Source organism: Choloepus didactylus, chromosome 9 (assembly GCF_015220235.1).
Source record: "Choloepus didactylus isolate mChoDid1 chromosome 9, mChoDid1.pri, whole genome shotgun sequence".
NCBI classification, from domain to species: domain Eukaryota; kingdom Metazoa; phylum Chordata; class Mammalia; order Pilosa; family Megalonychidae; genus Choloepus; species Choloepus didactylus.
Window position 1 is genome coordinate 90,771,697 of NC_051315.1, and position 26,757 is coordinate 90,798,453.

Genomic DNA, 26,757 nt, shown 5'->3' on the forward strand with positions numbered 1-26,757 from the left:
TCAACAACATGGCCAAGTTTTTATTCTTTCTCTGCATAACTAGAGTCAAGTTCTCTGGGTCTGAATGTTTCACAAGTACTTTTTAATGATTTCCTTTAAAGAAAAGTTTTTATTATAAGTGCAGGAATTTTTATGTCTATTTTGCTAATATACCTCTTTCAACCTGTGTTGGTATTTTAGGTAATCACAAACCCTATCATTTCCATAATAGCTGAGGCATTGAGTTAAACTTGACACATTGTTGTTAACATTGTTGTCATTTAACTCACAATAATTGCATGGCATAGACATTATTATCCCCATTTTATAGAAGAAGAAACTAAAGCTCAGAAAAATTAATGTCACCAACCCATTAAAGAAAGAATGAGAATTCAAACCTATGTCTTTAGCTTATGCTAAATGCTCAAGTTGAGACAGATGGTTATTAATAATTTTAGGGTTTGGGTCAGGACTGACCAACTTTTCTTCAGATAAGTCATGCTTTTTGTTTGTATACGTGTGTGTGCACAAGCACACGGGTAGTATGAACATGCTTATGTGACAAGATGGACGAAGGGCCAGATGTGTTGTCTGGGTAATGAAGGCTCAATCTCACACCTCCATTAAATGTCCTGTCAAATTTTCTGATAGGACATAGACTGTAAAAGCTGGCCAGTACTAAACAGTGATGGAATCATTGACTTCTCAACAATTAAAATAGCTTCTTCACTAAAACTGGATTACTGATAAATAGTAATTAATCAACTATTATGTGCCAGGAATGATGCCAGCCCCTAGAGATACATTACTGAACAGTATTAGCTTTAAAAAGCTCCATCTACACATTTGCTTCAGACAATTTAACTGTTTGGTACATGTAGATGGGCCTGTCACATCTGCCTATGATATCAAATGCATCTCTATTTGATGATAAAATGTAGCTTCAATTCCTGTTTTGTCAGTGTACTTATTAGCAATTAATTCTAGTCATCTGTAACACAAATTAACAATGATTATATTTATTTTCATGAATCCCTCCCTCCCATTATTTTATTTCACTGGTGGCAGAAAAAAAAAAAAAAGCTTTGTCCATTGCTAGAATAAAAATAAAACAAACAATTACAAAAGACTATCGGATAAATATTGTTAGAATAAACCTAAAAAAAAGCTTTGTCCAAAAACGAATATGATCAGCATGTATCCCCACCTGATGGATGAAAGACATGGATCATACAATGGAGAGCTTTTGCAAATACTCTTAAAAAACTCTGAAAATATGAAGTGTTTCTTTGAAAATAGTAACCAATAAGAAATAAAATGGGGTATGTATACTCTCATAATGTGCTAATAGCCTGAGAACCTTGGACAATCACAATAAATTCATATAATTTTGAAATATAAAAACAGCAATTCCTTGTGGTTCAACCTATTATTTATTTTAACACCTCTCTGAGCTGGGCTACACATTAATATTAAACATCTCTACTGTCCACCCAAAGTCTTTCACTGGGTTAATTTACCCAACAAACTAAAACAGTAGCCAATCTACCTGTATGAGATATGCCCAACTCACTGAACTTACTTCTGATTTATTCTCTCCTGGTCAATCACCATGGGAACAAAATCAATTTGTTATACAAAATCATTTTCTGTTAACACAAATACAGACAGACACGTCTGCAGGAGCCGTATCTAATAGGCAGTATCTATCTATCAGACATAAATCCCACATCATAAAAAAGAAAGCCTATCACCAAAAGAGTTCACTAAATATAATTAAAGAAAATATAAGGAGTTTAAAGGGCCGAAGGGCAAAAGAAAAAAAAAAGCAAATTCTTTTAAGACTATCAAAACCTAAAGATTTTTTCTTTCTAAATTTGTTCAAGAAAATTTGTTTTGGGGTTGAGAACTTGCTTGCAAAGCCCCTGCCTAGAGCAAGATACTCAGAGCCAACTTGTTAACTCCTAATAAAACAAGGCTTGGAAGGAAATGCTTCCAGCCCCATAAGCAGAGTGTACCAGCCAGCATTGTGATAATAACACGTGACTGATTTTCTTAGGTGTTTTTTCCCCTTATTATCAACTTCCTTTTTCCATCATATTAAACTCCACAGAAACATATATATCAACCATAAAGCAACTCGAATCTGGACACCTCTGTTCCTTTGGCAATAAAAGCTCACAGGGCCTATTATGTTCCATGGAAAAAGTGAGCATTATCCACCCCTAACCTTCCCACAATCTCAACCCTCTGCATTGGAAAACTATTGCCCCTTCAGTTCCAAACTATGCTGTATCTCAGTTTGATATCATTGACCATTTCAAGTATTCCTAGAACTTTCTATATAGGTTAAAGCTACATATATCTAATAATACCTTTGTTTTTACCCTGGTTTTAATCTGATACTATGATTTCAGAGGCAAATTCAGCACATGATACAAAAGAATCACATTTCAGACGCTTAACACAATCATTTAGGGGCTTTCTACCTTTGCCAGTTGCCATTCTATATGCATTAATTCTTTGGTTCGACGTCTTGAAGAAAAGTCAATCAAGGGAACAATCGATCTATGATACATTCTTTTCCATTGGCTATTCTCACTGACTTTATAGGACTTAAATGTTTTAGGCCACTATTTAAAGGATTGAGACTCAATAAACTACCTGGAAAAACCTCAAAGGAATGTATTCTTAGGCTACATAAATGTTCCCTAATTTGTTCTTAATAAAGGTGTTATTGTCCCTTGAAATAGAATTGACTATTGCTAAATATTTACCTCAGTAACTAATTAACAGAAAAAGGGAATGATTCTAACAGATCACTAATTTGCTAAGGGCATCTGTAATATGAATTAAACAAGAAAAAGTTTCTGTAGTTAACCTCTGCCTACTCAATGGAGAGATCAACTAACAAAATAAGATTAGTCATAATTGTGCAAAAGTAAAACTGTTTTAAGTGTAAATGTTCCAGTAAGTTCTATCTATATTAAATTCATTTTATTAATATTTTACCTACTACGTCTAAGCCCTGTGTCCACAGGATTCTGAGGAGGGCACAAAAGTGATGTGTCTCCCCGATATTCTTTCAAGGAGCATATGGTCTTATAAGGGGATTGGTCAAGAATCAAAATTACTATGAAACATGGGACTTAGAGAGCTCTTAAAGGCCCAGTGTTTACTCTGTATGTGTCCTGATTCAAGTCCATTCCTTATGAGTACAGGACTCCAAAGTCAGATTAGCTCAAATTCTTAGAAAGGGTAGAATGATGGCCCATCATCAACCAGGCAAAAAGATAATGAATCAACTGTCTCCCATTGGACAACTGACATACTTGGTCCTAGCATCTTATATTTAAGAGATTCAAGCGCCTTACAAACTTAACTGCTTTTCAGCTTTTAACTTTGTAAATCATCTCTGAGGAAAAAGAGACAATAATTTTTATTGAATTGATCAAGGAAGCAAGAGACCTATCTGATTTTAATCTGCTGGCTTCCCCAAAATAAGAGGATGTCATCACAATCACCAGATTTTCAATAAGCTGGACATTTTCTGGTCTACATACAAAATATCTCATTCCACAGTTCTGTGGATTCCTCATCAGGTACCAAATGTAATTTTGTTTTTGAGTTTTAAATTTTGATTCTCTAATGAAAAATTTTTTTTTGATTCTCAGCAGGACAAATGGAAATCTGAAACTACAAGAAATCTAAACCACACTATCTAAAGCAGAGAAAAACTAAGAACTAAGGAAAACGAGCCCACTATAAATCCTTAACTATGTTGCCTCGGTTCCACCCTCCTGCTTCTCTCATCGTTTCCCAAAGACGGTCAGTTCAAACCTTCTCAGGTGCTCTCCTCACCATGCCCCCATCCCAACCATTCTCTCGTGGACACCCCACCCCCATCATATGGCATGAGTGGCCTCATTCTTTACCAAACCTTCCATCTCCAAAACCTGTCTCCTCATCCATCTCCTTTCATTCCCCACCAAGCTCTGAAGAAGACATAGCAATTTCTCTTTCTTTCAAAGACACAGTGTGCTCCATGCCGCAGATGCCATTCCTCCCTTCCTTATGAACTCTAGCTTATCACCCCTTTTCCTCTTCAGAGACTTCGGCTTCCTCTAGCTCTATCCTCTTTCACCCTGGTATTGAGAAGCAGGGGAAAAAGGGGATAGATTCCACTTAACCTAAATGCTACAGTTAGCTACTTCTACAGTGTTTCCTCACTATATCAGTATCTGCTGTCTCCATCTTCTTGCCACTCTCTCCTCAGTTGCCTGTGCTTTTCCTTTTGTTCTCACACTACAGCGAAATACCTCCCTCCATTCTTATTACAGTCTCCTTTTTTGCCAAAGTCAAGAGCCTCCAATAACCTCTCCTCCTCTGTCCTCCTCCTGGCACCCTTGATAACATTTCCCCACAGTAATCTCTACTCCCTTAGCTTCCCTGACAATTTGCCTGCTCCCTAATCACATTTTCTTGACTCATGAACCTTTTCTTCCCAAAGCTTCCAATCCTCAGCTGTTCTCACTCTCTTCTTTGAGAATGCTCCTTTGGTACCATTTCAACTATCACCTCCAAAAAAGTGGCTCCAAAATCTATTCTCCAGTCCCATCCTTTAGTACTGCTTCCACATCTTGGGTGGCATGATGGACACTCTACCTAGCTGCAAAACTTTTGCCAAAGTATCAGCAACTTCCCTCTCCATTCAGATTGTTCTATTTCTGTCAAAACCATGAGTCATTTAAGCTCAAAACCTCAACCCCGACTTTGATTTTTCTTTCTCTTTTCCACACCCATATGCACTCTCACCAAGCCTTACAGGTTGTCCTCTACTTGCATCTCTTGCACTGGTCACTTCCTGTTTTCCATCTAAGGTCAGATCTCCCTCACTGCATTCACTTCCTTATATTACTACAATTGATTCTATTTGGCCTACTTTTTCCAGGGTATATATGATGGCCCTCCCCTCACCATTCATCCCCCTCTAGCCATACACAGACTCACATCTACACATAGCTTGAGACGGCTTCTAGAGGAATCTTTAAAAACAACAACAATAAAAACACACCATTTTATCACTTCTTTGCTGACAAACCTTCAGTGATCCTCAAAATGCCACAACTGGGCCTTCAAAGTCCCCTAAGGTCTGGACTCCACCTTCCCAACCTTATTTCCCATTGCTACAACATAAATGCCCCCCACAGCCAGGTCCCAATCATTTCTGCTTGCTCCTCCACCTGTGTTTGGTGCAACTACCACTCCCCACATCCAGCTATGCTCTTTACTTTTTCCTTTTCACTGATCAAAATCTTGGCCATTCTGGGTATCTGTCCTATTATGGAATTATGATAAATGTACCTGCCATTCTAGACACACTGGGTGACCATCCATAATTGGCCAAATATACCACTCTCTTTTCCACATTTCCATCTATACTTGTGAGCTTGCAGTTGACTGAGATGTTCTTCTTTCCTTTTCCTTCTTGAAAAACCTGTATGTCCTAAAAGGTATAAATTTATGCACTACTTACTCTCCCAGGCCCTCTCCCCATAGCCCTACACCTAGCAGGTGTTATTTATGGACCTACTACTGTACATTTGCCAGAATATATTTATAGGGCTGCCTCCCCTGCTAGATCGAGGGAAGCACAATGAAAGGTAGCAACCACATCTTATGTGTTGCTGGATTTCTCTCAGTGCTTGCAGCACTGAATATGGCCTGCAGTAGAAGCACCCATCAAACATTCGTTTAATTAAAATGATTTATTTAAGAGTGACTGTAATTTTCTTGTGAGCAAGGCTAGGTAATGCTTCCCACTGTATTCCCAGCACTTAAAATTCTGCCAAATATTAAAAGTAGATGCTCAAATTTATTTGTGAATAACAAAGACTATGTGTTATATTATTTATTGTTTCATATAGATAGTAGACTTTTTGAAACCAGGAAGGGTGTTTTATACTTTGTTCAAATGGTAAGTATGGAAGGTAGGAAGGAAGGGAGGGAGGAAGGAAGAGAGTTAGGATAGCAGGTCGTTTTCCCCTTTCCATCCTTTTTTAACATGTATTTAAAATTGCATTATAAATAGTATAAATATGAGGAGATAGCAAGATTGGTTCTTTTAATCTACAAAGCATATCATTGACAAATATTTATTTTTACTTCTTTAAACAGTTATGAACGAACATATTCAGGCCAAAGAAGCAACTACCAGTACTGTTAGATTGAGCTTAAGATCCAAGTCAGGAACTAAGCCACATCTGAGATGAGTGCCCATGACAATTCCCTGCACACCATCCCCCCACCTGCTGACACTACCAATGAGCCTTCACTCATTGGCCAAGCCCACAGAGGTGACTGATGAATACCTATTGGTGATTATCACAGTGAAAATGCACAAGGCTATTTCAAATGTTGGAAAGCCAGTCATATGGGAAGTGGTTGGTTGTGGATGTGATGTGATGTTTCCATGAATACAATATTTTAAATTCAAAATTTATTCAAATTTATAAATTCAAACTTATAAAATTCAAAGGATTTGATGTTGCCATTGCTTCTATAAGGTACAATATTGGCAAAGAGCAGACAAATTTCCTTGACAGAACACCTTCATTTAGATCCAAAGCTGAAAGTAAATTTCTTTCATGACTTGCAAGAATTGGGTAGACAAAGCAAGTTACTTTTACCTCATCCAGGTTAAACAACAGTGGAGACAGGAGTACTAGGAGTTGATTAAAGCCACATCCCTGACCACAGACACTACCATGGCTAAGCAAGGGCTGCCTTATGGAACCAGGTCACGGGAACACTGATTTCTCTGTTCAACTCTGAGGCACCACTTTGTAAATAACAACCATTTTCGGGTACAAGAGGTGCTTTAAATGTGGTAACATTATATCATTTCAGCTATAATGAGCATAGTTACTTATTTCTTTTAATCACAACCCACTTAACCACTTTAGTACAGAGGACTAGTTCAAGGAGTTTAATTTTCACTCAACATCTAATCTTTGTGTTTACTGAAACCCTTTGTTTACTGTCTGCTTGCTGGCCTGGACGTTTGATCTTGCAAGACTAGATCAGACAGGGTCAGATAAAATACTGATTACTAGAATAAACCAGGCTTGGGAAGTAACATTCGTTTTTAAAATCCTCTTTTCTCCCAGCTTTTTAATATTTTACAAAATAAGTCCAAATGAACAAATACAATTAAGACCACTAACAATCAGAGTGTTCTTATGCAGTGATTGAGAAAAGGAAAGTGATAGCGACAGTTTCCCACTCTGGTTAAAATAGGGGGTTTGGTTACGTCCATTCATTCTAATGGCATTATTTTATGACATAAAACATTTTTATGATGTCCACTAGTATTCATGTGAACTTCCAATGACCACTTAATTCTATAGACATATTGAATACTTGAGATTGACCTGACCAAAGAAGACAATTCATTTTGCTTTGGGTACCAGATGGAAAAAAATGCTTTAGATATAAAATTATTTTCCTTTAACTTATTAATTTTTAATTAGGATACATTAAAAATTAGGATACAAATATATGAATCCTTTGTCAGGCACTTTCATATTCTTATTAGATCCCCTGCAAAAGTAGGTTGCCATAAGACTATAATTTGTGATGTTCTTGAATACCTAATTGCCACTTAGTTTCATATAACTGATGAGACAATTTCACAGCTAAACAGAGTTCACATAAAAGAAGAGTTAGGTAACTAACTAATTAAAATGTGTAGAACTTACAAAAGAAAAATTGATGGGGTTAAATCCCTAATAAAGGGAGAGAAAAATCCACGAGAGAGATGTGTTGGAAATAATTTTATAAAAGCATGAGTATTTCTAGGTCTCTGTGGATTATCCTAATGTCCAAAATGAAAACTCCTAATTATTGAAAAACTGTTAATATTAGCCATTTTTAAAATTTTGGATAAAACATATTTTTCTTATACTTGAGAGCCTATGAGCTCTACATTGAAAAATCAAGGCCAGAAGTAATTATGGTATGAGATGAACAGCAATAAAAAATGATGTCTAAACCAACATACCACCCCACCCATCCACTCCATTTTCTTCAATATCAGAAACTCCTGGGAGGCAGGTTCATGGTCTCGGACCTTAAAACAAGACTATACAAACTCTTCCTCCCCATCTATCCTGAGTTAATGCTAATGTTAACTCAAATATGTCTGCATCAACCGTGATTGTCTTTGAAATTAAAGAAAAAAGGTAAACAGAATGTGCTTTGCTGTGATCACTGGGGAAAACAGAGTTCACATGCTATGCCAAACCAACTTAGAGCTTTTTAAAGAATAAGTGTAAATAATTTAGCTACAATAACAACAAATTTAAACAATGCACATTAAAATGTTTACTTCAAAATTTAGACAATTCCAGTTGTATATAGTTTTTACATCTGTTTTTAATGATATCAAATTATTGATTGTTCATTTTTCTCATATTTATTTAAGCATTAACTATAGAATTTGCAATCTGATCTTTTTTTTTTTCTTCCTTCCAGCAGACTTTTATTTTTGCCAGGTTTTAGTCATATATACTTTGATCTTTCAGAGTATATAATTGTTTTACTGTTTATTTATTTCTATGAGAAGAGAAAAAATTTTGACCTAGGAGATCTATATGTGGCAATTTGTAACAGAATCACAGAGCTTATGTTTAGGAAATCATGGTTTTGATTAAGAAGCAACCATTTAGTTCCCACTGCTTTATTAAAACAGACATTAGCAGATAATAGGAAACATATTTAACAATGAAGCCTGCATTTAGTTTGGGACATCAGTAAGTTAGTCTGAGATTTCCTTCTATACTGAATATCAGCCACAGCACATGCATTCTGGTAACTCTGGAGTGGAAATGGGGGGTGGGAAGGCAAGGAAGGCCCTGGAACTCAGACTTCTGGGTTCTCAGGAAGGGCCATAGGACAGAGTTCTGGATATGTCATTATTAATTGCCAGATTTGAAATTCATTACTTCTTTTCTTAATTTTGAAAATAGATAGACCCAAGCAGAAATTCTGCAGTCATTACTTTTCCATCAGAAATGTGTCCTACAAGACTGCAATATGCAATCATAGCAAAAAAGTTTCTATCACGTGAAATGTGCCTGTATCGTTCCAACACTTTCTTTTTTTCTGAGGGTCGAAAGTTAATAAAACACACTTCTCTGGGTGTTTATTTTCTTACACCATTATACCTGTCATGAATTCTTTGTTTTTCCTCCCACTCTGTTGGTTGATGAATCAACACCACTTGAACTGTTTTACGGCAGCTTGTGTTTACTTCACACATACCTTAACCTTCCCTTTTCTCCTCCTACTGACACACACATACACACACACACTTTTAAATGGCAATGACTAATTCCATCTCTTTGAATAACATGTGTACATAGTGTCTGACAGTCTTCTTCAGGTGTGGATCCTTGACCTCCTGATTGAAATTAAAGTCTCTCTCTGCTTTTATGGCACATAAAAATTTAACTGTGCATTTACTATCTTTAAAAAAAAAATAGAGCTTGGAGAACTGACTTTCTAAGAAAGACAGGAGAAAAGTAGAAGACATGAGTGCTAATGTGTACCCACACAGACAAACACACACACACAGATTTTGTAGTGGCAATTCTGCAAACACTAGAGTGAAGGGCGCCCAATGTTTCTGAATTTGGAATTAAACAACAGTCTATTAAAAGAGGACACTCTCTTCCTTTCTCTTAAAACAGCAAGTAAATGCGATCTAACAAATGACCTCGAAGCAATATGATTCTTTTGATTTTTAGCCAAAGAGGATATGTTCAAGCACTTTAATAATCCTATTTTAAAATAAAAACTTGGAAGCAACACTTAAAGCAAAGAAACCCTTCCGAATCAGACAATCAAGTTTTATAATTAGGAGTTATTCATCTTATCGTGTACAAGGGCGAATACTAGTAATATAAAACAAGTGCCCATACCAGAATTTAAAGGGTCCTAAGAATTTTAGAATACATTGGAAAGAAATGGATCTTAATTCAATTTTCAGTGCACTTAATTTCTCATAGGTAGTTTAACATCCTGACTTTCCTTACAAATTGCATATTTAGCATTAAATGTTCTCATTCATTTGTAATCAGAAATGTGCCTCCAATGCATGTTGTAAAAGTTCATTTCTTTAAAAGGTAACCTTATAAACAAGCTTCCAAATACTCAACAGCCAACAAACAATACTTCAACACCCTGTCTCCTCAGAGGAAATGTGCAGGTAGTAAAACAAATAAGTTCACCATTTGCTTCTACCTACCCATCATAAATTATTATGCAGCCCTCAGAAGGGGCAGTAAGCTGTCAGCAAAGCTGTGCATACCTATAATAAAGTGTTGTGGGTGACATTATAATCATGCCAGTTATGGACTGGAATGACCCCTGAACCTCAACCTATTATGTTACAAAAATTTTCCCCAAATCCCCTGAGGCCGAGAGGATGTATCTGAATTGAGGTGAGAACCACAGAATTTTTCCAACACTGACGTATTTGCAAAAGCAAAATATCACTGAAATATTTAAAGGGCTGGGTAGTCTAAATATCATGGTATTTATTATATAAGAGAACTATATTTTCAGGACCAGATGTAATTCATTATGTAATACATTACTACTCATACTACTACTACTAATTATTATTATTATATTATATCTATTACTTCTTAAGAGGTTACTTTGTATGAGTATTATCTTATTTATTTCTTATTTGTCTGGTACTCAGTGACCAAATTACTCCCAATTTTCAGATGAGGAGATTGAGGCTTGGGGAAGTCAAATAATTGGTTCAAAGCTCACAGAGCTAGCATAAAGATTTGAATACAAGTCTGGCTGACTACAGAGTCCTTGCTTTAACCACTGTTCTAGAATTTTCTCCAAATAAACATAATGTCAAAACTCCACTTCTAACCAAAGATTTCCTGATATACCACAACATTCATTCCACTAGGTTAGTCTATATAAACTATACATGCTGATTTAACCTAGAATGGCTGCTTTTAAATTTCCATCAATATATTACTGGAATCACTTACTGATTGAGATTTTTAAATAGACATGCCTATCTGGAATAAACCATTACAAAATATTTCTAAAGATTTTTGCCTTTATAGCTATCTCTTATAAAAGCTATAAACTTCAAGTATTTTACTAAGAAATTTAGTTTTAGTTCAAATACCACCTTAGTTTTAAGGAAGCCAATTTGGATTTCATGATGGAAATATTAAGAATCTTACCTTTGTAAGAAAGTTTATGCACTATATCTAAAATTAGCATCAATTCCAAAGGACCAACAATTCATTGACATAAGAAACTGAAAATATACTTTAAAAACAACGAAGTCAGCTTACCTTTAATCTTCTTGTACTTCTTATACCATCTCCCAAACTCCTGGCACTTGGTTGCTGACACATTGGCATAATATGTGCTATTTACAATGGATGAAATCATACTCTGAAAAGGAAAAAGAAACAGTTATTTTAAAAAGAAAAAAATGAGTGCCTTTTTTTAGGGACAACAAAGACTACACCTATCTACTTTGTCTTTTAAACTTGAGTCACTCTCCTGCAAACTAAATTGGCTATTTAACATCAAACATGATTACTTGAATTTACTATCCCTTTAACTTTTTTTTTTTTAAATGTGTAATCATTTGTATGATGACAATGCTTTCTCCAAAAAAGCCAACCTTGGGCAATGTCAAAGATGGAGGGGCTGGGCACATACAGATGAAATGCAAAGGGGAAGATCAGTCGTGACTTAGGAACCAGAGCCAAAGGTGAGATCAGATGCTCCAGCATCCATAATCCAAATAATGCCCTTCAGATGTTTCTGTTCCGCTTCCAAAGGCAACAAGCTTACATAGCCAAGAATCTGAGAACATCCGTGCTACTCGCTGCAGAACAACATTTAGGGAAATAAGTTAAATTAATATAATTTATCGAAACGTGTGATTAGCACTTGTGTGAAAATTCACCAAATGAAAAAATTAACAGTGCTATTTTAGAGCAGGGGAACTAAACATCACACTTGTACTGTGTTTCAACCAAAGAGGAATCGAAGCTAAAACTTTCTTGATGCTTAAGTACATGATTCCTCCTTGCTCTTCATCCTCTCCTCTCCTTCCCAGCTCAATTATACAGCTGATTTCTTTGTCATTGGAGTTAAAAGGAAGATGAGGAGCACAACCTGACTTACAAAGGAAAAACTAAAATTACAATTTCACACCTCGAACTGCATTTCCTACAGAGATGCTGCAGCCTAATATAGTGTGTTTGGGCCAACATTTGTGTTGTGACAGATGTTAACTTATACCTGAATTGACTGTAATAAGATATGTGTATGTTTTATTCATATATTTTATTTCTGCAAATTCTGTGTAAAAACAAGCAGATGTAATCAACTGGAGAGATTCAGGTGACCTGTGTTTAAGGTTTTATATCTTGCCTTAAAAATCTCATCTTTCTTTAAAAAGTTATCCACAGACTTGGATCAGTTCGGAGAAATCTTAGAACTTCTAAAGACATTTCTACAAAGTAGTACAGACAAAAAGATTAGCAATAAATCAAAGCAATGGCAAGCTATTTACCTGGAGGTTCAAACGCCAGCCCACAGTCACTAGACCCCCATTTAAAACATTCCCCTCTGTGAGCCCATCAGTCTCCCTCTCTCTTTAAATCACTATTCGGTACTGGAGGTTAGGGAGATCATAATTCAATTCTATACAGAAGATGGTTATCTTCCCCTAGTTACTTATCTCTAAACATCAGTTCTGTCCCTAAGAGCAGAGAGTAAGGAGAACTCTTTTAATTCTGTGATCTGCATACAACCCTGGAAGCTCAAAGTGCAGGCAAGTATCACCTGGGTGTATCCTGGAACTTGAGAAGCCCTGCCTGCTGCCTCAGAGGAGCAAAGGAATCCCAGCCTCCCAGAGGCAGGGTTCTGTGTTGTCTGTCTCCTGGCTCTGGGCTTTCTCCTTCTCTAGGCTGAGCTTTGCTGTCCGTTCCTAGACTCTAAGACCCTTAAGGATAATGACTGTTTCTGTTTCATCTCCTCCTCCTCTAGTGTCTAACCCAGTTCTGATGTGGGATACCAGAGGTCACTGAAATATAACAGATGAAAAGGGACAGAGATGAATTTAAAAATGCCAAACTGAGATGCCATAATAAAAAAAATGTGTAACATGAAAGCAGCCTAATAATAGACACACCAGCCTTTGTGGCGTAGTTGAATAACTGCAAATGTGTTTGTCATCTCTCTATGTTATTTGTATGAATTCTATCCTCCGGAAAGTCATAGATATATAACCATGGCAGGATTTGGAGCTAAACCTTATATATTGCAAAGTGGTCTAGAAAGCAGACTAAAACGGAATGCGACTCAAGAACAGCCTGGACCTGCCCCTCAACTCTTCCTCATGCGTAAGGCCAAGCCACAAGCCCACAAGTACTTTGGCCCCAGATAACCCACTTGTTCCACACTCTTTACCCTCCCTGCTTTGTCCCTGATCCAGCTGCATCTTCATTAGCACTGCATACAGCATTGTAAACCAATCTATGTGGCAAGGAAACGAGTATCTGAGCTTCTATCAGCTTCATCACCAAGTCCTGTACTAGAGTCAGGTTCACGTGACTCACGTGACTCATTTGAAAGGAGTTGGCTACTCAGAGACTCAGTCAGATATGTTCTCTTGACCAGTTCATACCTCTTACTGATCACAGAGCAAAAAAGAAACAGATTGAAGCTATAAACTGAGCTAAGGAACTAGATAACAATTTCCTAGACAAAGTCAATCTTTAGACACCAGAAAGGTTTCTTTGAGTTTGTGACACATTTTTATCTTTTAATTCCATGCAAGGCTTTACACATAGTTGACATCCAAAATACTTTACTGATAATAATTGCTATAATTCATCCTCAAAGGGCTTTAAAAACAGAAGAGGTAAATCTTGGAGATATTTTAGATGAAAGGTCATGTTATGTATTATTCCAGTTTCAAAGAACTGAATACCCTCTACGTCTAAATAATACTGTAATGTTCTCATAACAGAGAACATGAGTCTGAATCATGAGGCCTCACTTGGGATATAAATACTAAAAGGTCATCTTAATGTCAATGTCAGCTTATTTTTTTAAATCAAAAACTTGATTAATTAGATGCAAAGCTGAAAGGGGCTAATACAGACCCAGAAAAAAGTGACTTTCACTCTACAGGCAACAATATTCTAGAGAAGTCCTGGGGCACAGAGAATCTGTATTTACCACATTCCATCCATTCTAAGGTCACATTTTTCCATATTTAATGTCACTGAAATCCGGATGTATCTTACAACCAATAGTATCTTAAACTTGATGAGATAGAGTTTCTGGGATGAATAATGAATTACATCTCTGCCACCAACCAACCTGCCATAAAAGATCTAATTTCATTCACTGATTTTTAAAATGTGTATATAATTATGTAGCTCTTTTATGTTTTCCAATCATTCTAAATCAGCCACACAACTGGACTTTTAGGATCTCCACATCTTTCTGATGAATGAACAACACCTGAATCTACTTTTTCAATCCAGAATGCAGCCAACTCTTGAGTATCCATGTTAATATAGAGTAATACTGAGATAAATAACCAGAATATATGCGTATTGTTATTTTTAACACTTAAAGGAACTGTGCTTTAACTGTGAGGCTAAAGATGGCTTTGCATTTTACTATGCATACACCATTTCACGTGGTGGTGGGTTGTGAGAAAGGGAGAGGGCACACACATGATGTGCAAGTAAGGCAGCCTCCCTCTAGATACTTAAAAGACACAGCCATAAATATCATGTAGACAGTGATTGTAGATAAACCTGTTTTATGAGGCATATTTAAAATACCTTCCCAACTCTAGAAACTTTTGGAAAATTTCAGACTTCTTTATAATTAGTCAGGAAATTTTAAATATAAAAATTTTGGATGGAGAGTAAAATCTAAGGTCAGTTATTTGCAGTCAGTTTGACCACAACACAATTTGTCACTTATAGCTCAAAGTTATAAAAAACAATAATAATAAGGGAGGTGAGAATCAAAATGTACCATAAGTTTCTTTATTTACTCCAAAGTTTACTGGCTGATTGTAACTTGCATACTAAGTACACAAGGAGCACAAAAGAATATTTGTTCTACATCAAACTGCAAGAGAATAATACAATATTGCTATTAATAATTATTATAGTTAAACAGATTGCATTACCTAAAAAGAAATTTTTCTAAGTCCATGTGACAAATTTTAAACTCATAGGTTTTTTTTTTCCACTACTCTAGATAATAACTATCAACTGTGATTATAAGGATGGTTCCATTTTCAAACCGAGGGTACAGAAGCACAGAAGGAAGAAGCATCTTGTTCAAAGTCAAATAGTGGTGAGAAGCACCACAAATAGACCATACTAGGAGGGCTGAACTATTTCGTGAGTCTCTTAAGAAGGGAAACATTAACATAACGGAAGAAAGGAAATATTCACCACCTCCTCCATCAGTTAACACAAGTCCAATTGTTGATACTGCAACCAATTCTTTAGACAAGGCAAGAAATAAGGTGACACAAACTAAAACATAAAGTTGTGACCTCAAGCCCCTTATATCAGTTAATCAAGGATTTTAGAATCAGTAAAAACAAAGGAATCTAAAGGCAATTTAAAAGTTAATAGGGAGGAGGCGGGGCAAGATGGCAGACTGGTGAGCTGTAAGTTTTAGTTACTCCTCCAGGAAAGTAGGTAAAAAGCCAGGAACTGCGTGGACTGGACACCACAGAGCAATCTGTCTTTGGGCATACTTCATACAACACTCATGAAAACGTGGAACTGCTGAGATCAGCGAAATCTGTAAGTTTTTGCGGCCAGGGGACCCGCGCCCCTCCCTGCCAGGCTCAGTCCCGGGGGAGGAGGGGCTGTCAGCTCCGGGAAGGAGAAGGGAGAACTGCAGTGGCTGCTCTTATCGGAAACTCATTCTACTGATTCAAACTCCAACCATAGACAGACTGAGACCAGACACCAGAGACTCTGAGAGCAGCCAGCCCAGCAGAGAGGAGACAAGCATAGAAAAAAAACAACACAAAAAACTCCAAAATAAAAGCAGAGGATTTTTGGAGTTCTGGTGAACACAGAAAGGGGAAGGGCGGAGCTCAGGCCTTGAGGCGCATATGCAAATCCCGAAGCAAAGCTGATCTCTCTGCCCTGTGAACCTTTCCTTAATGGCCCTGGTTGCTTTGTCTATTAGCATTTCAATAACCCATTAGATCTCTGAGGAGGGCCGTTTTTTTTTTGTTTTGTTTTGTTTTGTTTTTTTTTAAATCCTTTTTTCTTTTTCTAAAACAATTACTCTAAGAAGCCCAATACAGAAAGCTTCAAAGAATTGCAATTTGGGCACGTCAAGTCAAGAGCAGAACTAAGAGAGCTCTGAGACAAAAGGCAATAATCCAGTGGCTGAGAAAATTCACTAAACAACACAACTTCCCAAGAAAAGGGGGGTGTCCGCTCACAGCCACCATCCTGGTGGACAGGAAACACTCCTGCCCATCGCCAGCCCCATAGCCCACAGCTGCCCCAGACAACCCAGTGTGATGGAAGTGCTTCAAATAACAGGCACACACCACAAAACTGGGCGTGGACATTAGCCTTCCCTGCAACCTCAGCTGAATGTCCCAGAGCTGGGAAGGTGGAGCAGTGTGAATTAACAAAGCCCCATTCAGCCATCATTTGAGCAGACTGGGAGCCTCCCTACACAGCCCAGCAGCCCAGAACTGCCCTGGGGGGACGGCACTCACCTGTGACATAGCACAGTCATCCCTCAACAGAGGACCCGGGGTGCACAGCCTGGAAGAGGGGCCCACTTGCAAGTCTCAGGAGCCATACGCCAATACCAAAGACTTGTGGGTCAGTGGCAGAGACAAACTGTGGCAGGACTGAACTGAAGGATTAGACTATTGCAGCAGCTTTAAAACTCTAGGATCATCAGGGAGATTTGATTGTTAGGGCCACCCCCCCTCCCCGACTGCCCAGAAACACGCCCCACATACAGGGCAGGCAACACCAACTACACACGCAAGCTTGGTACACCAATTGGGCCCCACAAGACTCACTCCCCCACTCACCAAAAAGGCTAAGCAGGGGAGAACTGGCTTGTGGACAACAGGTGGCTCGTGGATGCCACCTGCTGGTTAGTTAGAGAAAGTGTACTCCACGAAGCTGTAGATCTGATAAATTAGAGATAAGGACTTCAATAGGTCTACAAATCCTAAAAGAACCCTATCAAGTTCAGCAAATGCCACGAGGCCAAAAACAACAGAAAATTATAAAGCATATGAAAAAACCAGACGATATGGATAACCCAAGCCCAAGCACCCAAATCAAAAGACCAGAAGAGACACAGCACCTAGAGCAGCTACTCAAAGAACTAAAGATGAACAATGAGACCATAGTACGGGAGATAAAGGAAATCAAGAAGACCCTAGAAGAGCATAAAGAAGACATTGCAAGACTAAATAAAAAAATGGATGATCTTATGGAAATTAAAGAAACTGTTGACCAAATTAAAAAGATTCTGGACACTCATAGTACAAGACTAGAGGAAGTTGAACAACGAATCAGTGACCTGGAAGATGACAGAATGGAAAATGAAAGCATAAAAGAAAGAATGGGGAAAAAAATTGAAAAACTCGAAATGGACCTCAGGGATATGATAGATAATATGAAACGTCCGAATATAAGACTCATTGGTGTCCCAGAAGGGGAAGAAAAGGGTAAAGGTCTAGGAAGAGTATTCAAAGAAATTGTTGGGGAAAACTTCCCAAATCTTCTAAACAACATAAATACACAAATCATAAATGCTCAGCGAACTCCAAATAGAATAAATCCAAAAAAACCCACTACGAGACATATACTGATCACACTGTCAAACATAGAAGAGAAGGAGCAAGTTCTGAAAGCAGCAAGAGAAAAGCAATTCACCACATACAAAGGAAACAGCATAAGACTAAGTAGTGACTACTCAGCAGCCACCATGGAGGCAAGAAGGCAGTGGCACGATATATTTAAAATTCTGAGTGAGAGGAATTTCCAGCCAAGAATACTTTATCCAGCAAAGCTCTCCTTCAAATTTGAGGGAGAGCTTAAATTTTTCACAGACAAAGAAATGCTGAGAGAATTTGCTAACAAGAGACCTGCCCTACTGGAGATACTAAAGGGAGCCCTACAGACAGAGAAACAAAGACAGGACAGAGAGACTTGGAGAAAGGTTCAGTACTAAAGAGATTCGGTATGGGTACAATAAAGGATATTAATAGAGAGAGGGAAAAATATGGCAAACATAAACCAAAGGATAAGATGGCCGATTCAAGAAATGCCTTCACGGTTTTAACGTTGAATGTAAATGGATTAAACTCCCCAATTAAAAGATATAGATTCGCAGAATGGATCAAAAAAAATGAACCATCAATATGTTGCATACAAGAGACTCATCTTAGACACAGGGACACAAAGAAACTGAAAGTGAAAGGATGGAAAAAAATATTTCATGCAAGCTACAGCCAAAAGAAAGCAGGTGTAGCAATATTAATCTCAGATAAAATAGACTTCAAATGCAGGGATGTTTTGAGAGACAAAGAAGGCCACTACATACTAATAAAAGGGGCAATTCAGCAAGAAGAAATAACAATCATAAATGTCTATGCACCCAATCAAGGTGCCACAAAATACATGAGAGAAACACTGGCAAAACTAAAGGAAGCAATTGATGTTTCCACAATAATTGTGGGAGACTTCAACACATCACTCTCTCCTATAGATAGATCAACCAGACAGAAGACCAATAAGGAAATTGAAAACCTAAACAATCTGATAAATGAATTAGATTTAACAGACATCTACAGGACATTACATCCCAAATCACCAGGATACACATACTTTTCTAGTGCTCACGGAACTTTCTCCAGAATAGATCATATGCTGGGACATAAAACAAGCCTCAATAAATTTAAAAAGATTGAAATTATTCAAAGCACATTCTCTGACCACAATGGAATACAATTAGAAGTCAATAACCATCAGAGACTTAGAAAATTCACAAATACCTGGAGGTTAAACAACACACTCCTAAACAATCAGTGGGTTAAAGAAGAAATAGCAAGAGAAATTGCTAAATATATAGAGACGAATGAAAATGAGAACACAACATACCAAAACCTATGGGATGCAGCAAAAGCAGTGCTAAGGGGGAAATTTATAGCACTAAACGCATATATTAAAAAGGAAGAAAGAGCCAAAATCAAAGAACTAATGGATCAACTGAAGAAGCTAGAAAATGAACAGCAAACCAATCCTAAACCAAGTAGAAGAAAAGAAATAACAAGGATTAAAGCAGAAATAAATGACATAGAGAACAAAAAAACAATAGAAAGGATAAATATCACCAAAAGTTGGTTCTTTGAGAAGATCAACAAGATTGACAAGCCCCTAGCTAGACTGACAAAATCAAAAAGAGAGAAGACCCATATAAACAAAATAGTGAATGAAAAAGGTGACATAACTGCAGATCCTGAAGAAATTAAAAAAATTATAAGAGGATATTATGAACAACTGTATGGCAACAAACTGGATAATGTAGAAGAAATGGACAATTTCCTGGAAACATATGAACAACCTAGACTGACCAGAGAAGAAATAGAAGACCTCAACCAACCCATCACAAGCAAAGAGATCCAATCAGTCATCAAAAATCTTCCCACAAATAAATGCCCAGGGCCAGATGGCTTCACAGGGGAATTCTACCAAACTTTCCAGAAAGAACTGACACCAATCTTACTCAAACTCTTTCAAAACATTGAAAAAAATGGAACACTACCTAACTCATTTTATGAAGCTAACATCAATCTAATACCAAAACCAGGCAAAGATGCTACAAAAAAGGAAAACTACCGGCCAATCTCCCTAATGAATATAGATGCAAAAATCCTCAACAAAATACTTGCAAATCGAATCCAAAGACACATTAAAAAAATCATACACCATGACCAAGTGGGGTTCATTCCAGGCATGCAAGGATGGTTCAACATAAGAAAAACAATCAATGTATTACAACACATTAACAAGTCAAAAGGGAAAAATCAATTGATCATCTCAATAGATGCTGAAAAAGCATTTGACAAAATCCAACATCCCTTTTTGATAAAAACACTTCAAAAGGTAGGAATTGAAGGAAACTTCCTCAACATGATAAAGAGCACATATGAAAAACCCACAGCCAGCATAGTACTCAATGGTGAGAGACTGAAAGCCTTCCCTCTAAGATCAGGAACAAGACAAGGATGCCCGCTGTCACCACTGTTATTCAACATTGTGCTGGAAGTGCTAGCCAGGGCAATCCGGCAAGACAAAGAAATAAAAGGCATCCAAATTGGAAAAGAAGAAGTAAAACTGTCATTGTTTGCAGATGATATGATCTTATATCTAGAAAACCCTGAGAAATCAACGATACACCTACTAGAGCTAATAAACAAATTTAGCAAAGTAGCGGGATACAAGATTAATGCACATAAGTCAGTAATGTTTCTATATGCTAGAAATGAACAAACTGAAGAGACACTCAAGAAAAAGATACCATTTTCAATAGCAACTAAAAAAATCAAGTACCTAGGAATAAACTTAACCAAAGATGTAAAAGACCTATACAAAGAAAACTACATAACTCTACTAAAAGAAATAGAAGGGGACCTTAAAAGATGGAAAAAAATTCCATGTTCATGGATAGGAAGGCTAAATGTCTTTAAGATGTCAATTCTACCCAAACTCATCTACAGATTCAATGCAAACCCAATCAAAATTCCAACAACCTACTTTGCAGACTTGGAAAAGCTAGTTATCAAATTTATTTGGAAAGGGAAGATGCCTCAAATTGCTAGACACTCTAAAAAAGAAAAACGAAGTGGGAGGACTTACACTCCCTGACTTTGAAGCTTATTATAAAGCCACAGTTGTCAAAACAGCATGGTACTGGCACAAAGATAGACATATAGATCAATGGAATCGAATTGAGAATTCAGAGATAGACCCTCAGATCTATGGCCGACTGATCTTTGATAAGGCCCCCAAAGTCACCGAACTGAGCCATAATGGTCTTTTCAACAAATGGGGCTGGGAGAGTTGGATATCCATATCCAAAAGAATGAAAGAGGACCCCTACCTCACCCCCTACACAAAAATTAACTCAAAATGGACCAAAGATCTCAATATAAAAGAAAGTACCATAAAACTCCTAGAAGATAATGTAGGAAAACATCTTCAAGACCTTGTATTAGGAGGCCACTTCCTAGACTTTACACCCAAAGCACAAGCAACAAAAGAGAAAATAGATAAATGGGAACTCCTCAAGCTTAGAAGTTTCTGCACCTCAAAGGAATTTCTCAAAAAGGTAAAGAGGCAGCCAACTCAATGGGAAAAAATTTTTGGAAACCATGTATCTGACAAAAGACTGATATCTTGCATATACAAAGAAATCCTACAACTCAATGACAATAGTACAGACGGCCCAATTATAAAACGGGCAAAAGATATGAAAAGACAGTTCTCTGAAGAGGAAATACAAATGGCCAAGAAACACATGAAAAAATGTTCAGCTTCACTAGCTATTAGAGAGATGCAAATTAAGACCACAATGAGATACCATCTAACACCGGTTAGAATGGCTGCCATTAAACAAACAGGAAACTACAAATGCTGGAGGGGATGTGGAGAAATTGGAACTCTTATTCATTGTTGGTGGGACTGTATAATGGTTCAGCCACTCTGGAAGTCAGTCTGGCAGTTCCTTAGAAAACTAGATATAGAGCTACCATTCGATCCAGCGATTGCACTTCTCGGTATATACCCGGAAGATCGGAAAGCAGTGACACGAACAGATATCTGCACGCCAATGTTCATAGCAGCGTTATTCACAATTGCCAAGAGAAGGAAACAACCCAAATGTCCTTCAACAGATGAGTGGATAAATAAAATGTGGTATATACACACGATGGAATACTACGCGGCAGTAAGAAGGAACGATCTGGTGAAACATATGACAACATGGATGAACCTTGAAGACATAATGCTGAGCGAAATAAGCCAGGCACAAAAAGAGAAATATTATATGCTACCACTAATGTGAACTTTGAAAAATGTAAAACAAATGGTTTATAATGTAGAATGTAGGGGAACTAGCAGTAGAGAGCAATTAAGGAAGGGGGAACAATAATCCAAGAAGAACAGATAAGCTATTTAACGTTCTGGGGATGCCCAGAAATGACTATGGTCTGTTAATTTCTGATGGATGTAGTAGGAACAAGTTCACTGAAATGTTGCTATATTATGTAACTTTCTTGGGGTAAAGTAGGAACATGTTGGAAGTTAAGCAGTTATCTTAGGTTAGTTGTCTTTTTCTTATTCCCTTGCTATGGTCTCTTTGAAATGTTCTTTTATTGTATGTTTGTTTTCTTTTTAACTTTTTTTTTCATACAGTTGATTTGAAAAAAGAAGGGAAAGTTAAAAAAAAAAAAAAAAAGAAAAAAGACAAACAAGGAAAAAAAAAAAAAGATGTAGTGCCCCCTTGAGGAGCCTGTGGAGAATGCAGGGGTATTCGCCTACCCCACCTCCATGGTTGCTAACATGACCACAGACATAGGGGACTGGTAGTTTGATGGGTTGAGCCCTCTACCATAAGTTTTACCCTTGGGAAGACGGTTGCTGCAAAGGAGAGGCTAGGCCTCCCTGTATTTGTGCCTAAGAGTCTCCTTCTGAATGCCTCTTTGTTGCTCAGATGTGGCCCTCTCTCTCTGGCTAAGCCAACTTGAAAGGTGAAATCACTGCCCTCCCCCCTACATGGGATCAGACACCCAGGGAAGTGAATCTCCCTGGCAACGTGGAATATGACTCCCGGGGAGGAATGTAGACCCGGCATCGTGGGATGGAGAACATCTTCTTGACCAAAAGGGGGATGTGAAAGGAAATGAAATAAGCTTCAGTGGCAGAGAGATTCCAAAACGAGCCGAGAGATCACTCTGGTGGGCACTCTTACGCACACTTTAGACAACCTTTTTTAGGTTCTAAAGAATTGGGGTAGCTGGTGGTGGATACCTGAAACTATTAAACTACAACCCAGAACCCATGAATCTCGAAGACAGTTGTATAAAAATGTAGCTTATGAGGGGTGACAGTGGGATTGGGAATGCCATAAGGACCAAACTCCACTTTGTCTAGTTTATGGATGGATGTGTAGAAAAGTAGGGGAAGCAAACAAACAGACAAAGGTACCTAGTGTTCTTTTTTACTTCAATTGCTCTTTTTCACTCTAATTATTATTCTTGTTATTTTTGTGTGTGTGCTAATGAAGGTGTCAGGGATTGATTTAGGTGATGAATGTACAACTATGTAATGGTACTGTAAACAATCAAAAGTACAATTTGTTTTGTATGACTGCGTGGTATGTGAATATATCTCAATAAAATGATGATTAAAAAAAAAAAAAAAAAAAAAAATAATCCAAGAAGAACAGATAAGCTATTTAACGTTCTGGGGATGCCCAGAAATGACTATGGTCTGTTAATTTCTGATGGATGTAGTAGGAACAAGTTCACTGAAATGTTGCTATATTATGTAACTTTCTTGGGGTAAAGTAGGAACATGTTGGAAGTTAAGCAGTTATCTTAGGTTAGTTGTCTTTTTCTTACTCCCTTGTTATGGTCTCTTTGAAATGTTCTTTTATTGTATGTTTGTTTTCTTTTTAACTTTTTTTTTCATACAGTTGATTTAAAAAAGAAGGGAAAGTTAAAAAAAAAAAAAAAGAAAAAAGACAAACAAGGAAAAAAAAAAAAAAGATGTAGTGCCCCCTTGAGGAGCCTGTGGAGAATGCAGGGGTATTCGCCTACCCCACCTCCATGGTTGCTAACATGACCACAGACATAGGGGACTGGTGGTTTGATGGGTTGAGCCCTCTACCATAAGTTTTACCCTTGGGAAGACGGTTGCTGCAAAGGAGAGGCTAGGCCTCCCTGTATTTATGCCTAAGAGTCTCTTCCTGAATGCCTCTTTGTTGCTCAGATGTGGCCCTCTCTCTCTGGCTAAGCCAACTTGAAAGGTGAAATCACTGCCCTCCCCCCTACGTGGGATCAGACACCCAGGGAAGTGAATCTTCCTGGCAACGTGGAATATGACTCCCGGGGAGGAATGTAGACCCGGCATCGTGGGATGGAGAACATCTTCTTGACCAAAAGGGGGATGTGAAAGGAAATGAAATAAGCTTCAGTGGCAGAGAGATTCCAAAAGGAGCCGAGAGGTCACTCTGGTGGGCACTCTTACGCACACTTTAGACAACCTTTTTTAGGTTCTAAAGAATTGGGGTAGCTGGTGGTGGATACCTGAAACTATTAAACTACAACCCAGAACCCATGAATCTCGAAGACAGTTGTATAAAAATGTAGCTTATGAGGGGTGACAGTGGGATTGGGAATGCCATAAGGACCAGACTCCACTTTGTCTAGTTTATGGATGGATGTGTAGAAAAGTAGGGGAAGGAAACAAACAGACAAAGGTACCCAGTGTTCTTTTTTACTTCAATTGCTCTTTTTCACTCTAATTATTATTCTTGTTATTTTTGTGTGTGTGCTAATGAAGGTGTCAGGGATTGATTTAGGTGATGAATGTACAACTATGTAATGGTACTGTAAACAATCGAAAGTACAATTTGTTTTGTATGACTGCATGGTATGTGAATATATCTCAATAAAATGATGATAAAAAAAAAGTTAATAGGAAAACATAAAACAATAAACATGGGTTTAAATGATTTGTACATGAAGAAGTTTAAATGATTTAACTTGAAGAGACAGAGATCAGAGCTCCGCAACCCCCACCCTGCCACCATGCAAATAAAAGTCAGATAAAATAATTGCGTATCTTTCACTGGATTGTCCTTGGCTTAGTGAGATTTATTGGTTTGAACAGCAATCTTAAACCAAGAGTAGCTAAGCCGCAGACACATAACACACTCACTATAAAAACAGAACTTCTTAAAATAAAGTGAATGATTACATGTCCTATCAGTGACAAGAGAATCCCCCATCTGAGCAATAAGAATGTCAAGAGTTGGGGAGAAACAGGCATCTCGTGGCATCCTTTCCATGTGTACATGGGGGAAGAGCATGAAGCAGACAGAGTAAAATGTGCATTCTTTGCTCCTTTTTCAGCCTTTTCATTCTGCCTTGTGATGTGCTGCACTAAAGAACGTATTAAACATGAGGAGATATAATGAGGTTTCAATTAAGTACAGTAAAGAGGAAAAACTGACTTGAGAATTACTTTGTCATGGGAAATTCATTTAATGTCACTTGGCAGCCTTCTATTGTCCTTTCCGTCACCACTTCCGAGCTGCAATATCAGAATTGAAAATTTTTGCCGTTCTAATTGAAAGAAACACTTCCTCTGGGCTTTGGAGTATGAGAAGACTGCATGGCTGCTGAATGAATCGCTGGTCTGAGCATCAGCAACCTCTGAGGGCTGTGGAAATTCTTCAGTGAGAAGATCAGTGTAAAAGGCCTGGCACAAGATGTGCAATCAAGCGATGTCGGCTCTCTCCTCACAAGCAATCGTTTCATATGGTCATGTGACTCACCAAGCAATCACCTGATCAGGAATTATTTTCAAGCTGTCACTTTTGAGCTTCCTTCAACTTGAGTTCATGAGGTTGGGATGCAAACTAAAACAACCTCACATGAAAATAATTAAAATGGACAGTTGGTAACTGGTTAACACAAGACAGGATGCAACCCCACTACATATGTGAACGTAAGGCTAAGTGAAACAGACAGCTGATAACTGGTTAACACATGACTGGTCCACAAGGTTGGTCAGCTACTTATCTAAAGATGAGCCCATGACCAATTTGTTTTGTTTTGTTTTGTTTTTTACTGGCCCAACTGGCTGCTTGATTTCACTGCCCAATTATTTTGGCACATTGCACATCTAAAGTAGATACTTTAATGACACCCAAATGGGCAAGGCTTGCTTAGATAAGAGAAATATCCATCTTACACCCTATTTCTAAAGGCAAACTGAATCAAAGCTATATATATCACCATCATACTGGATATCTAGTAACATCTTTGTAGTTCAATAACTTTAGTCGGTCAATTATTTATTCCTCAAATATTTGGCAATAAAACCTCAACTAGGGTCATGGGACAGAACTGCTTTAAAAACATACCTAGGGTCACAGAAAACATGCGGCAGGGGAAGGAGCATATTGGGAGACACAGGCATTTGCAAATCACTTACACTTTCAGTGCAATTTTCAGTTAACAAAACTGTCTTTTTAATCAGCCCATGACAAGGCAGGTACTGCTAGTTCTATTTATTTTAACGGATCGAAACCCTGAGGACCTAGGGTGACATAGCTAGCAGCCAAAAAGAGAACTTGGGTCTTCTAACTCTTCCTCAAGCAAAGAACAAATAAGCCACAGAAAGATATGTTCATAAGTTTCCATATTGGAACAATTAGAGAACACTATTTAATTAAGGGAGCACTTTACACAAGGTGAATTAGGATACTTGGGACAACCTATGCAGCTAAAGGAAGAGGCTAGAAGTGATGACTTAGGAGGGCATTAGAGGAAAAGGAAGAGGCTGCAGTTAGTACTTGAACCCATTTTAAAAGGTGAAATAAAAA

At 37.7% G+C, this 26,757-nt stretch overlaps 1 protein-coding gene across 2 annotated transcripts in view; it reads right to left on the reverse strand.

Annotated features, from left to right (window-relative positions):
- Positions 1–26,757, reverse strand: part of SATB2 (SATB homeobox 2) — a 202,264-nt gene that overhangs the window by 89,860 nt on the left and 85,647 nt on the right. For both annotated transcript variants that reach the window (XM_037850209.1, XM_037850208.1), the window contains one exon: positions 11,376–11,478. In XM_037850209.1, the coding sequence (XP_037706137.1) occupies positions 11,376–11,478 (103 nt within the window). The remainder of the gene's footprint in view (positions 1–11,375; positions 11,479–26,757) is intronic.